The sequence below is a fragment of the Equus asinus genome, unplaced genomic scaffold (genome assembly GCF_041296235.1).
Source record: "Equus asinus isolate D_3611 breed Donkey unplaced genomic scaffold, EquAss-T2T_v2 contig_197, whole genome shotgun sequence".
Classification (NCBI taxonomy): domain Eukaryota; kingdom Metazoa; phylum Chordata; class Mammalia; order Perissodactyla; family Equidae; genus Equus; species Equus asinus.
Window position 1 is genome coordinate 1510199 of NW_027224846.1, and position 14611 is coordinate 1524809.

The 14611-nt window shown below is 44.4% G+C and overlaps 1 protein-coding gene across 1 annotated transcript; it reads right to left on the reverse strand.

The window, feature by feature from the left end:
* Window positions 1–231: 231 nt before the first annotated feature.
* Window positions 232–14298, reverse strand: LOC139043278 (spermatogenesis-associated protein 31D3-like). The gene is made up of 2 exons (XM_070503517.1): window positions 1874–14298; window positions 232–1611 (listed from the first exon to the last, which is right to left on the reverse strand). Exons 1-2 carry the CDS (start codon window positions 2107–2109, stop codon window positions 489–491), a joined length of 1359 nt encoding a protein of 452 aa, XP_070359618.1. The 5' UTR covers window positions 2110–14298; the 3' UTR covers window positions 232–488.
* Window positions 14299–14611: the final 313 nt, after the last annotated feature.

Consider the following 14611-nt stretch of genomic DNA (forward strand, 5'->3'; position numbering starts at 1 on the left):
AGGTGTTGATTTTCAGTTGAGATATGAGAGTCTGACTCAATCTGGGACCTATGGAAAGACACTCCATGGTCCCTAATCTGGGATGGAGAAGAAGATGGTAGGATTGAGAGTGGGGATTGAAGGTGGGCATGGGGCTGGACCTGAGTGAAAGTTGGGGGCTGGGATTGGGGGTTGGTCTGAGAGAAGGGTTGCGGATGTACATCGGGGAGGGGAGGAGGGTGAGAATGGGGACGTGGTGGAGATTCTTGATCCCACATCTTGACTGCAGAAGCATTACAGATTCCATTGAATAAGACAAAATGAGACCCTAGTGGGGCACTACTACTAGAAACCAGGAGAGTGGCCACCAGGGACTCACTGTGCAGAGAGGGAAGACCCCAAAAGAGCTGGTTATATTTCTGCTGCAAGTTTTCTCCCAAAGTCTTGACATACAGTAGCTGTTGACAAATGCTCAGCTGCTCTGGTTTGCCTGTGATGTCCCAGCCAGTTTAGGGGGCTGTGGTGTCTTGTACGTCAAGTGGCTGCAATGAATTCCCTGAAGACATCCGTTGGTTTTCTGAGCACATTTGTTTGGAAAATAGTCCTTCCTCCTTTTCTTTCTTCTGTAATATCTGGAAATCCATTCTCTTTTTTATTTGTCTTGCCAAGAATGCCTGGCCGTTAAGGCCAAGGAAAGAATGGCTGCTGGCCTCCATGTGATTGGTAGCAGAGTCTCCCCAGAGACAGGTCTCTGGTAGATGGAGGGAAACTTGCTCTCGTTGAAAATCAGAGTGTGATAATGTGGGGAGGAACATGTTCTTGGCAGGAGCCTGACAACAAGAGAATTCTGAAATTGACAGACTTGAATGGTCAATGCCTCTGACTGTTGGGACATAAGTGGACAACCCACCAGGGCTATCTGGAGATGAGTTCTCTGGAACAGACTTCAATAAGATGGAAACCGATTTAGATTGAGTCACAGTTAAAGGGTGGTCTGTCGGTGGTGAGACAGACAGGCTTGGTGGTGCGTGATGACAAGCCAGTGAATCAGTGGGATTCATTATCTGGGACAAATTTGGTAAGGGGTTAATATCTTGGGAAAGGGTGCGGTCAAGAGAGAAGATCGTATTCAGAGACAGAGTGGCCTCTGGTTGGAGAATAGGACCTGTTGCCTGGGTGTCATGTGGTGGCAGAGGGGGAAGGGCAAGGGGTTGGGGTGGGGAATGGTCTGCTGGGAATTTGGACTCCAAGGGAGGAAAAGGCTCTGGTGTCATAGAGTGACCCGGTGGTGAGGGTGAAAGAAAGTCAGCTAAGGGTGTCGTTGGGTTAGGTGAGAGAACGGAGGGGGGCGGTGGGGAAGGGTCAGGTGGAGGGGATGGTGTTAGGTCTCCTGGAGGGACTTCTGAGAAGGCGGAGGACAGAGTGAATGATGACTCAGTCCCAGAAGCTGTGGAAGCCAGAGAGGACACAGAGGCAGCATCATCTTCCAGGTCCTCCAGGAACAGCAGCCGATTGACCTCCATGGTTGTGTTATTACACACCTCACAGGAGGGGTCTGGACATAGCAGTTGACGAAAGCAGGTGGTATCGTGATATTGGCCCCAGGGACTGAAGGAGACAGGATATACATAGCTGCAGCCAGGACCAGAACAAATGTATGGGGCCCTGGTCTGACAAAGGTAGGGGCACCCATTGCATAGTGTCCTTTCACATCCCCCCACTTCCTTGAGCCCACAATCTACGTTGTTTCCTTCTCCCTAAGACTTTCACAATCTGGATTTCAAAATCTGAGGATTTTCCCTCCCTTATCAATCTCACGTTTCACTGAGGCCCTAGAAATTCTTAGACCCTGCTAAGAAGCGGGATACAGGAAAGAAGGATTGTGTTTAGTCACCTTTGCAGCAGAGAAAGCACCTTCCTTGCCTCCTCTGCTTCACTCTGGCAAGCTCTCCAACCTGGGAAACCAGGAAAGTGATGAAGACAGAAGCAAAGAGATATTTTAGGAGGCAGAGTAGAATGTCCTGTATGGTACCCTTGGTAGATTGGACTTGGAGAGCTCCAAGAATTGGGATTCAAGATCACACGGTTAATGATAATAATAAAGCTCACGTATGTATGTTGCTTTATCATTCACAAAGGGCTTTCATTCATATATGTATGTCATCCTATGTGAGGCTCAAAAACACCATGTGAGGAACATAGGTCACTGGTTACTTCAAGGAAGAATCTGATCATCCAGGAAGTCAAAGTACTTTCACAAGGTCAGGAGACAGAAGTTCTGACTCTTGACATCTCATATGGCCACTTATTGGGAAACGCCCATTGCCCAGGTCCATCACTGCTTCATGCCCAGATGTGGGCAGAGCAGGAATCTGAGAAGTGTTTCAGGTTCTGACTGCTTTCCCATGATCCTCTCCTCTGAGGGCTCTGTTTTCTGAGAGGGACTGTATCTAGTGACTGACATCCTCAGAGACCATGGACCTGGGACCTTATGGAAAGGACAGGAAGGGTCACCCTTGGAGAGCTCAGGTGGGATAGGTAGAACCTTACCACTTGGTGTTCCAGCTTTCTTCTCCTCTTGGCTCTGCCCTGACACTGAGAACAAAAAGAAAAGAATGAAGGGCTGGGACTTATTGGTCTCACTTCTCTGTTTAGGAAAGTCAGATATTTGTTATCCAAGAATAATATGACTCTCTATTTTAATTCCTATAATTTTGCGTTCCTTCCTTTTATTAATTTTTAAAGGTGATAAAATACTTTCAGTTTTTCCTGCTTTGAAAACCTTGAAGGAGGATTTTTGGCTATGAGGTCCACACTTGATATTTTCAGTCAGAAGTCCTCTGCTCAAGGAGGGCATAGACTCTGAGGCCTACAGTCACATCTGTGCTTCCTCAGATAGGCCCCTGTATCCTGGGACAGAGCTCTTGCTCCAGCATCTGCTCAGAGACTCAGCTCTGTTCTCCTGCTCTGCCCAACATGAAGGAAAGCTTGGCAAGTGGCACCTGACATGGCAAGATGACTCATGATCAAGTGCTGGGAACGGTGTTCTCCTACACAGATCTGAAACGCTAAATAACTGAATCAAGGACTACAGAATCACTGTTTGGGATTTTATTTGGGAACCTACCAGCACACCCAGATAGTCTGTGAGCTTTAAATGGAATCCTTAGTCCTCCCTGAAGCCCTAGTTCTGCCTGTTCTCTTCCCCTAAGAGAGCAATGGTCTGTCCTCTCCTCAGACTTCCCATTTTAGGTGTCTCTCTGGCCCAGCCAAACTCATTTAAAAATGTGAGAAAGGGAACAGGAAAATAAAGAATTATCCTTTGAGGAGTGACTTTTGGTTCCAGCTCCAACACTTAAAGATCTTGGGAGTCTTTACTACGGTCCTTAGGAGAAGCAAAAGCTGAGCAAACTGAAAATCAATGGCTTTTCTTGAAGTCACCAGAGAATTGAGGTTGCAGGGCAAACTACTACCCAAAATCTTCAGAGAGGGTGAATGCAGAGAATCACAGTTAAGATCAGCTTACCTGGAGCAAAAGCCACTAGAGCCATAAACTGGTAGAAACACGTAAAAGACACTGACAAACTGCTGAGGATGCATGTGGGCTAGCATGAAAGTGAGAAACTTCTGGAGGACCTTTTAAGGGGAGGCCCCACCTACTCGTGAGTTTTACTTCCAGGAACCCTACTAAGTTCTCACAGTGAAGAACCATGAAGAAACTCTGATGTTTCTGGCACGGGAGGGTGGGGGAGAAAGGTTACCATTTTGAAAGGATTTTGAAATATCCCCTGAGTGTGCTCCGTAATAGAAGCCTCCTCAGCAGGGGAAAAGAGTACCAAGCCTTATCCCATGTGGGTGAAGGGCAATTACCCAACTGCAGCCCCCTGTAGCCTTCCTGTCTCATCTAAAGAGTTCAAAGAAAAGAAAAAAAAAAGCTTAGAAACACTTGTGAAGGTCACAACCCAGGGACACAGGCCCACTAAAAGATTTAATTATATCCCCTCCCTTAACACCTCCCCACCGCGTCCCCAGGGCTGCAGTATAGTGATGGGATCATAGCTGAAAGAGTTGCAAGGCATTGGCTCTGTTTAAGGAGGAGATTTAGGGGAACCTAAAGACACAAGAAACACAAAAACAAGGACACTAGAGGAAATTGAAGCCTCTGACATGCACAGCTATGGTAAATATTAAACACAGCCCAACACCTAGCCAGATGAGCATAAAACTTCACACTAAAGGTTTATTTATTTCAGTTCCTATTTCCTAATACAGCATGTCTGGCTTTCAACCAAAAATTACAAGGCATGCTAAAAGGCAAGAAAAAACAGTCTAAACAGACAAAGCAAGCATCAGATCCACATTCACATTGACACAGGTTTTGGAAGTATCACACATAGAATCCAAAATAACCATGATTAGTATGTTAAGGGCTCTGATGGAAAAAATAGATGGCACACAAGAACAGATGAGGAATGTCAACAGACAGAGGGAAATTCTAAGAAAGAATCAAAAAGGAATGTTAGAAACCAAAAACACTACAAGAAATGGAGAAGGCCTGTGATTGGCTCATCTGTAGATTGCATACGGCCAAGGAAGGAATATGTGAGTTTGAATATATGTCAATAGAAACTTTGCAAACTGAAATGCACAGAGAAAAAGAAAAAAAAATTTAAAGCCCAGACTATCCAAGAACTGTGAGACAGTTTCAAAATATGTCGCATGTGTAATTGGCATACCGGAAGGAGAAAAGAGAAAGAACAGAGTAGAAAAATATTTGAAGTAATAATGGCCAAGGATGTTCCAAAATTAATGACAGGTTAACCATAGATTGTAGAAGCTCAGAAAAGACCCCAACAAGATAAATACTAAAAAAGTCTATACTTGGACATATCGTCTTCAAACTGTAGGAAACCAAAAGATAAATCTTGAAAGAATCCAGAGGAAAATAAACACCCTACATCTAGAGGAACAAGGATGAGAATTGTGGGATTCTCATCATAAACCACGCAAGCAAGAAGAGAGTGGAGTGAAATATTTAAAGTGTTGAAAGAAGAAAAAACACCACCCACCTAGAATTTTATATCTAGTGAGATTATCATTCAAAAGTGAAGGAGAAAGAAAACCTTTCTCAGACAAACAAAAACTGAGGGAATTCATCAGCAGCAGACCTGCTCTGCAATAAATATTTTTTAAAAGTTCCTCAGGGAGAAGGAAAATGATAACTTGGATCTTCATTAAAAAGAGGAAGAGAAGGAATAAATTAAGGTAAAATGAAACTTTTATTTTTCTTATTCTCAATTGAGCTAATAATAATAGTGACGATGTATTGGGTGATTATAGTATATGGATAAGTGAAAGGAATGAAAACAATGTTACAGAGGACTTGCATTACTTATAAACGCATATTACAAACTCTACAGCAACCACTGAAATTTTTTTAAAGAACAATTGATATAGTAAGAGATGAGAGAAAATGGAATCATAGAAAATGCTTGTCTAAAACCAGAAAACGCAGAAAAAGAGAAGAAAAAAGAATAGATATAATGAATAGTAAACAGTTATAGACATTGTAGATATGAGTCCTACCATATTTTAAAAGAATCACTAAACATAAATCGTGTAAATTCACCAATTAAAAAACAGAGACTGTCAGTGGATAAAAAAACAAGACCCAATTAAATGTTGTATGCAAAATGCCCACTTTAAAAATAAAGATACAGATAGATTACAAATAAAGACAGAGTAAAATGTACCCTGCTAACACTAACCAAAAGAAAACAGGAGTAACTATATTAATTTCAGACAAAGCAGACTTCAGAACAAGGAAAACTATCAGGGATAAAGAGGGGTATTACATAACCATAAAGGGTCCATGCTCCAACAAGACACACAGTCCTCAACATGTATACATCGAACAACATAGTGTCAAAATATGAGGCAAAAACTGGTAGAACTGCAAAGAGAAATAGCTGAATCCATTGTTATGTTTGGAGATTTCACCCTCTCTCTCAGAAATGGACAGATTCAGCAGGCAGAAAATCAGTATAGATGCAGTTGACCTGAACAGCACCATCAGTCAACGTGGTCTAATTGACATTTTGTAGAGTACTTCATCCGATAATACTCATTCTTCTCAAACGCTCATGGAACATTCACCAAGATAGACCACGTTCTTGGCCACAAAACACACTTTAACAAAAATAAATAGAGATTGTACAAAGTATGTTTTCAGACCATAATGGAATTAAACTAGGAATCAATTACAGAAGGATAGCTGGAAATCCTAAAATGTTTGGAGATTAAACAACACGCTACTAAACACATTGGTCAAGGAAGAAGTCTCAAAGTATTTTAAACTAAATGAAAATTAAAATAGAACTTATTAAAATTTATAAGGTATAGCAAAAGCAGTACTTAGGGGGAAATTGATAGCATTGAATGCATCTATTTGAAAAGAAAGATTTGATATTTCTGAGGGACCTGATTTACTTACCTGATTGATGTCTCTCTCTTTCCGAAATATTGGGAAACATGGACTCCTCTTTAGGTAGCAGAGTGACAGAAGAAGGAGCCCCACCCCACACAGGAAGGCAGGGATGGGAATACCTAGGAACTCAAGCTGGAGCTCAGCCATGGTGCATTAACATTCCTCAGACAAAGAGGGTGATCTGCATCACCAGAAGTGCACTGCCACCTCAGGCAGCTGGGCCTTAAGAGTGCACATTCTAGACTAGAGTTCCAGGCCCACATCACAGAGCTTTAGCATAGACACCAAAGGTTCTTGAAGGTCGGGGAGGGGAAAACACAGAAGTGATGAACCCACAACCCTTCCCCCACCATCCAGGCCAGCAAATCAGTCCACCCCTCTGAGGCCCTTTAGATCCTTCCAACTTATCTTCCAACTCCACATGTTCACCATAGCATATATTTCACCTTGGTGAAATTTTCTATTTATTCTGTTACCCAGCTGTTACCTAAGAGCCTTTTATTGCTTGGTGATCTCCTTTTGGACCCCCACGTCATCTTTGAAAGTCGGTCCTGTGCCCAGGGATTTACATCCCCAAGATCTACTCGGCCTTCAACTAAAACTTCCCCTCATACATGATGTGTTTTTACCTGTATGAAACCACAAATACACTCAGCAGCAGCCCCACCTCCCGTTATCTCCTCAAAAGAATCCACTATCACCCAAAAGCATGAGAGAACAGAGTAGTCTGTATCAACCAACAGAAAGCATGAGAAAGAGGGCCACAAGGGCGTGGCACATCCGTGGACCCAGGGCAAACAACTTGAAAATGTTTGGTAGTTCTTCTTTTCCCCGAATCCCTCTTAGGCTAGTCAGCCTCTAAAGGTTCTCAAATCTGGCCCCCTCCACCCATACGGTGTCTCACCCTGCTGCTCCCTCTTTTTCTCTGCCAAAGCCCGTCCTCCCAGCAAAATTTTAAACTTTTCCATTATTTTACAGAGCAATTGTGCTGGACCATGACCTGCAGGGTCAAACTCATCTTGATTTAGGGACTAGGCTTCTCTTTAGCATAACTTCTAGTGAGCACAGTTGTAATCATATTTGACAGTACCTTTAGATTTTTTTGAATCACACCTATGGTTACTTCTTCCATGAAAGGTTTTATGATTTTTTTCCCCATCTACTTTCTATCTTTTCCCCAAAATTCCCATTGACATCTCTGTACCTTTTTAAACAATAATGTCATTTTTGTTGATGGTGTATATATGTTTATTTCATCTCCCCCCACGCTAGCTAGTCATTTAATAGTTATAACTTTTACAGCTTCATTGTTCAGTGCTAAACTGCTGGAATGAAGCCCTGTGTCATGTCCTCCCTTTGCCTGCCCGCATTCCCTCGCTGAGTCTGATGAATCTATCTTGGCCGCAGACACCCAATCCTTTCCCTCCCATGTGAGAGGGTTTACCAGTAATGACAGCTCCTTTCTTTCCCTGTCTTCTCCCTCATCCACAGCTTCACCATCGTCTCTACCCAAAAGGAAGGTACACTTCAAGCCCACCCCTCTCATGTACCCTCCCTCGACTGCAGGAGGTCTCTGTTCAGACAAATCCCTCTATGTATCTTTGCTTCTCTGGCATTGTTTTTTTTTATAGCAAGTCTGGTCCTGACTGCCCCTAAGGTCCCCAGGACTCATGATTGTCAAATCATCCTTTAAAGTCTGAGCAAGATCAGCTCCACCAACAATAGTTTCAGGTGGGGCCAGCCCCATGGTCGAGTGGTTAAGTTTGCACACTCCGCTTTGGTGGCCCAGCGTTTCACCGGCTTGGATCCCGGGCGCGGACATGGCTCATTCATGGACATCCATGTGTGCGTGTGTGTGTGTGTGCTGATATAGAGAGAAAGGGGAGGGAGGGAGCGGAAACAGAGAGAAAGTGGAGAGATATCGAAAATGGGTCAAAATACTAATGGGTACACCTGGATAAAGGGTATATGGTTGTTTACCATCCATGCAACTTTTCCACAAGTTTATCTTTAAATAAATACATTTTATAAATGGACCATTGGCTGTTGTTCCAAATTTTGCCTAACCTTTGAAATTTCTGGCTTTGATTCCCGCACCTGCCATCGCTAGCCTACCCAGACCCCAGAAGTGTGCAGTGGTGACTTTAAAACAGTTGTCGCAGGTTCTGTCCCAGGCAAGAAACCCTGGATCCTCTTTGCACATTTAAAGTGTGCTAACATTTCAACAGGGTTTCACAAAATACTGGAAAAGAGCATCCCCCCCAAATTTTTTTTAAAAAAATTATACATAATATAAAACAAGAACCAAAGGAAAGAACAAAATATTCAACACGTGTACAGCATGAAACCCTTAATTTCTTCCTTATCTGGTGCCACTGGGTCGTCCGTCTTCTGGGGTTTTGTGGTGTGAGTTGATTTGCCGGCACTGCCTCTGCTCTGCTAGTCAGTTACCACTCCTGCACCGGATTTCCGTCTTCAAAAATTGTGTTGACATCTTTTGTCATATCTTCTCCCCTTCTTGTCATCCTCAAGGGCCTTATTCTTTTTAAATCCTTTACTTGTTTTAGCAGCTTTATTGAAATATAGTTCACATACCATACAACTTACCCATTTAAAGTGTACAATTCCATGATTTTTAGTGTATTCACAGATGGGTAACCATCACCACAGTCAATTTTAAAGCATTTTCATGACTTCAAAAAGAAACTTCATAACCTTTAGCTGTCATTCCCCTGTCCTCTCATCCCCCCAGCCCTAAGCAACCACTAGTCTACTTCCTCTCTCTCTAGATTTCCCTGTTGTGGACATTTCATATGAATGGAATCATATGAGGTTATTTGTGACTGGCCTCTTTCACTTCTGCATAATGTTGTCAGGGTTTGTGCATATTGTAGCATGTATCAGTACTTTTTATTGCCAAAAAATATTACATTGTGTGGATATACCGTAATTTATTTACCCATTCGTCAGTTGATGGACGTTTAGGTTGTTTCCGTCTTTTGACCATTATGAATAATACTGCTATGGACATTTGTGTACAAGTTCTTGTGTGGACATATGTTTTCATTTCTCTTGAGTGTATAGCTAGAAGTGGAATTTCTAGGTAATATGGTAATTCTGTGTTTAACTTTTGAGGAACTGCCAGATGGTTTTCCAAAACAGCTGCACCATTTTTCATACCCACCAGCAGCATAGAAGGGTTTCAGTTTCTCGGCCTTCAAACAGTTGCTATTATCTAACTTTTTGATTCTAGCCATCCTGTGTGTGAAGTGCTATCTCACAGTGGTTTTGATTTGCATTTCCCTGGTGACTAATGATGTGGAGCATCTTTTCATGTAATATTTTACTTTTGGGGAAGGAGAGGAGATAAAAAAGTGTTTGATCTCCTGTGTTTAACTCATCATACAGTAGCTCGTTTTAAATGTATTACAGGAAAGAAACTTTCTTCTAAATCTTTGAAAACACTTGCATGGTGATGTGAAGTCCTTATCACATGTACAGTTTTCTCCTTCTGTGCTCTCTACGTGCTGCAGTCACTGTGTGACTGAGGGACTGCAACACCATGCACTGCATTTGCTTAGGAAGATTCCTTTCTGCGTGGGGTGGAGGGAGGAGTTAACTCAGTGACTTCTCAGGCTTGACTACAGGGCTGAGCAGAACTGATGGCCAGAGCATCTGAAGCTCAGTGCGTTTCCTCCCCATGGCTCTGTCCATCTGTTTTGGGTCAGTGAGCTCCACAGGTAGTAAATGTCAAAGAAACGTGAGAGCTGTGACATGGGCACAAAGCATACACCTGAGAGACGGATGGCAGGATGTTCCCATGGGCTTTTGCCCCTTAACCGTACTGTAGGAGACGGGCCGTATCACACGTGCCAGATGATAACTGTGAAAGTGGGGTAAGGGGTACCTGGGAAGTCCCACTGCTCTTGTGCATGTTTAAACATTTCTGTAATAGAAAGCTTAAAATAATGAAAGAAGCTGGGTGTCTCCTAAAGAGAGGGAGGGGACGAGAGGATACCTGGCAAGGGGGCTCAGTCCGTCAAGACGAGGGTTTAGCTCTCTCAATAAGGACATTTCAGGAAGTGTAATCATTGAGGTTAGGAAGGAAACCTCTTTTCATATAACAGGAAAGAAGGAAAGGAGGAACGGGAAAAGGTTTTTGTGAAGGTTTATTGACGGAAAGTTCCTGTCTCCTGACTTCTAGTTCCTCTGTGATCAGTGGTCCAGCACATCTACTGAGCAAATGGAGACAGCCTAAATTTGAGGAAAGTGAAGGAGATTTGAAATAAATTTGAGTGTCCCTGGAGAGAGAATGGAATAAGGAAACAGCGACCTAAGCTCCATTTGTCTTGTTCTCATGTTAGTAAGCATGGGATAATTCTTTGTGGAATGAGTGAGTGATTTCCAGCTAGTGCTGGGGCTGAATTTACTGTGGCATCGGTAGACTCCATTGTGAGATTTAATCCAATAGTGATCAGTTAGTTATAGGAAGGCATTTCTGGGAAAGGCAGAGAGATGGGATTTTGCCAGACAGGCAGGATTAAAAGGGATTGGATGGGGCCCATTAGTAGCGGAGCTTTTTAAATGTTGGTTAGCTGACAGACCATCGAGTCTACCCCGGAGAGGGAGGAAATGTAAACAAGAGCTTGACCGACAGACAAGGAGTAAGTGGAAAAATGAAGGGCCTGGAGTTGAAAAGTTAACAAGGGGCATATGAATCAGAAGAATGAGAGACGAGGCCAAGGGGTGGAATGTCCGACTGTAATAATCTGGATGGCTGAAGTGTTCCTGGTGATAAGCTCTGCAGTGTGGCAGTAACTACACTGGAATGGAAGTAAAGGACCCTAAGATGAGATGATGTAGAAACTGAGAGGCTGGTCTTTGGCTGGTCTATCCACATCGATGGTAGAGCCCTCCATGGCCGCCTCACCTCTTCAAGTCTCCTGCCCTGGGCCCCATCCCCCTCCCAGGACCTCCACAGAATCTGCATTCTTTCTTTGACCTCAAGTTTCAGACATTGTGGGTTCAATGGCATAACTCTGGACAAGAAGATACAAGTGTGGAGTGAGAGAGGCTGTAGTGGACACCGGTTTTGTTTTTGGTTTTTGTTTTAACACCTAGCATTCACAAGCCTTTCTGGGAAAACTACCTCCAGTGCCCTCTGGGATACTCACCCCATTTGTGTGGTGTGTGTGTGTGTGCGCGTGTGCGTGTTCGGTTTTGTTACAATAGTTACCATTATACTTGTATCTTTTCTAATGTCCTCAAATTCCTTTCCCTTACTCGGAGTCTTATTTCGTTTGTCACCTATATCTTGACCCCCTCTTATTACTTATAGAACAATCATTTTATTCTATTTTTCCCTTTTTCTCCGCCCTTCCATTTTTAAAATCATGTTGTTTTTAGAAAACAAAATTGGTATTTTATTTTTCCACCCTTGTAGCCATCTTTATTTTACTTAGACGTCTACAACTTAATGTATTTAACGCTCACCATCATAATGCTGTTTGAATTTTGCCCCAGTTGACACTCAGCCAATTTTTGAGTCCCAGTCTGTCTAAGTGGAGTTGCCTTTCCTCCAAACCCCTATTGTAAGGGTGGGTATGTGTGCAGTCCATGGTGAGACCCCCATATATCTGTAACCTGGTGCACAGTCTGGGACTCACCTCTGGTTCATGAGCTGCAGGTGTTCTGGGGGAGACCAGCCATGGCTCCACCAAGGCCGTGAATATCAGAGGCGGCACTTCCATCCTGATAGGTGAACTGTACACACTAAGGGCAAGATCTTGTATATTCCTATTAAGCATAGATGGAAGGAAGGCAGCAAGATCACCTTCCCCAAAGAGGGGGATGCCATGCCTGATGACCTCCCTGCAGATATTGTTTAGTATTCAAAGAACAGCCCAGTGCCTTTTTGGAATAAGGCATCAGTGTGCTGTGCAGTGCCTGGATCAGCCTCAAGGTGGTGATGCCTGGATCAGATTGAGGAGGGGGCAGGGGGAACAGGACAGGGTCACCATATGGATGATGAGGCATAAAGCTTTGTTCTACCAGCAAGGTCCTCCTTTCCCCTCTTCATTTTTTCTTCCCTCCTCGCTTACTCCAAGTCATCTTTTCCTCACTCTCCGCTTTATTTTATCCTGGGAGGTAGGTGGCTACCTGGTCAACATTGTTACTACTGGCAGCTGAGTGATGCTTTTGCTCTGCAACAAAATATCATTTGGCAGTCTGAAGAAATACCTACAGAGGGGAACCACTTCCCCCAGGTGCCTTTCCAGTAGGGAAACCTCAATGTAAAGTTTAAAGTATTCTTCCCTAACACATTAATATGACTCGCATGACAGATTCTTAAGCCGCATCTGTGCTGTTCCTAGCCCCTCCCCCACCAGCCCAGGATCCACTGCAGCAATACCCTCCCCCACCCCCCAAATCCCATTCAGGGTTCACCCACCTGTGGGGTCCTCTGGTCACTGACCTCTAAATCATGATGAAGCCACTGTTTTTTCTTCATTGTTGTTTTATGAATTGCATACCTATTCTTGACCCTCTTCGGATAGAGAACACCTGTCTTCCCTACTCTCTGAAGGATGTAAAACATTCAGTGAGCGGAAGGTGTGAGCTGCTCTACACTTTCGTTAAGGCTAAGCGAAGAGGCAGGAGGCAGAGCCCACCTCCTCAAACTTCATCAGGGAGGAAATGGGCTTTTGGGGGCACGTGATATCTCTTTGTCAACAAGAGCTCCAGAGCACTGGTGACCTTTTAGAAGCCAGAGGAAGCAATCAGTAAGAGCTGAACTCACTCCTCCTTTTCCCTAAGCACAAGCCCTGAGTTACCTGAAACCCATGCCCCCAACACAGGACACAGAAAAGACATCACTATTATTAGAGAATCATTTATTGGGGAGAATTAATATTCTCCACAAGAAGGAATTATTTTGCGGTGGGAAATTTTCCGCTCTCGAAACGCTGGAAAAGCGTTTTCTGTTGACATAGAGACGGATCCCTAAACATAGTGCCTTTAGCAGTGGTGAGAACAGCTGGAGGCCCCTGGGCCGGCTTGACGCCTGCAGGTGGAGCTTGGATGGGGCACATGCTCCCTGCGGGGCACAGATAAGGGACGCTTCTGATCCAATAGCTGATCTTTAAACGCCATGACTTTCTGAGGGTGTCTGTTCTGGTCCCTGATCCGTCTAGAACATGTAGGATAATTCTGGCCAGCAAAGACAACTTCTTGGTGGCGGGACTTGGTGCTTGGCACTTTACAGGAGGGAGCCCTGTAGTTGGAAGGATGTCCCTGGACGGGCTCTGCCTGGGCCTGCTCTTCTGCCTTCTGGTCAGTTTTCACAAACTTCCTCAGGGAAGGAAGGGGCTCTTGAGGGCGGGTGACCTCTGCTGCACACCGCTGCCCCAGTTTCTCCACTGGGAACTTCCCAGGGACCGTCCTGGTCTTCTGAGCCGTGGTGGTCCCAGTAACGGCAGCTCTCCCTTTAACCAGGCCTCTGCTCTGTGCAGATGATATGGGGCTGCCCTTTTCCTGGGGATGTTCTTGGTTTTTGCCTTTTGTCCCAGGACGAAGCCATTGAAAAATGTGGTTCATCTTTTTTCTGAACAGACTTTCAGGAGGCGGCTGTGCCTTCTGTGATGAGGTCTGGGAAGACTTGCTCCCAAGCGTCTCCTCTGATGCTGTGATCTGAGTAGGGAAACTCTTTCTTGTAGGTTGGGATGTCCCCAACCCTGCATCCCCTCCACCAAGCTCTTCTTTGTTGCTGCCCGGAGGGCTCACTCTCATTGTAGCTGGTGGGAATTTCTTATCCTCGTACCTCTTTCGGTCTTTCTTAGGGACCCAAGGCTCCTGCCGCTGCTGCCTGCTGATCCCAGTGTCCTCCAGATGGACATGCAGCACCTGGGAAGCTCCCATGTCCCCACTGGAGACACCGTGGGCATGAGTCAGTGAGGCCTTGTAAGTCAAGCTCTCTGAGGCAGGGGACCTGTCAGTGTGTTGGCCTTGGACCTGGCTCTGATTCCTCTTCTCTAGTTTCGACTTTAATTCCCTAAACAGATGTTCCTTAAGATCCAATGACTTCGGGTCTTGGGGAGCTTGTCTTTTTGGTGCAGGGCTTTCAATGGTCCCAGTAATTTCTATTTT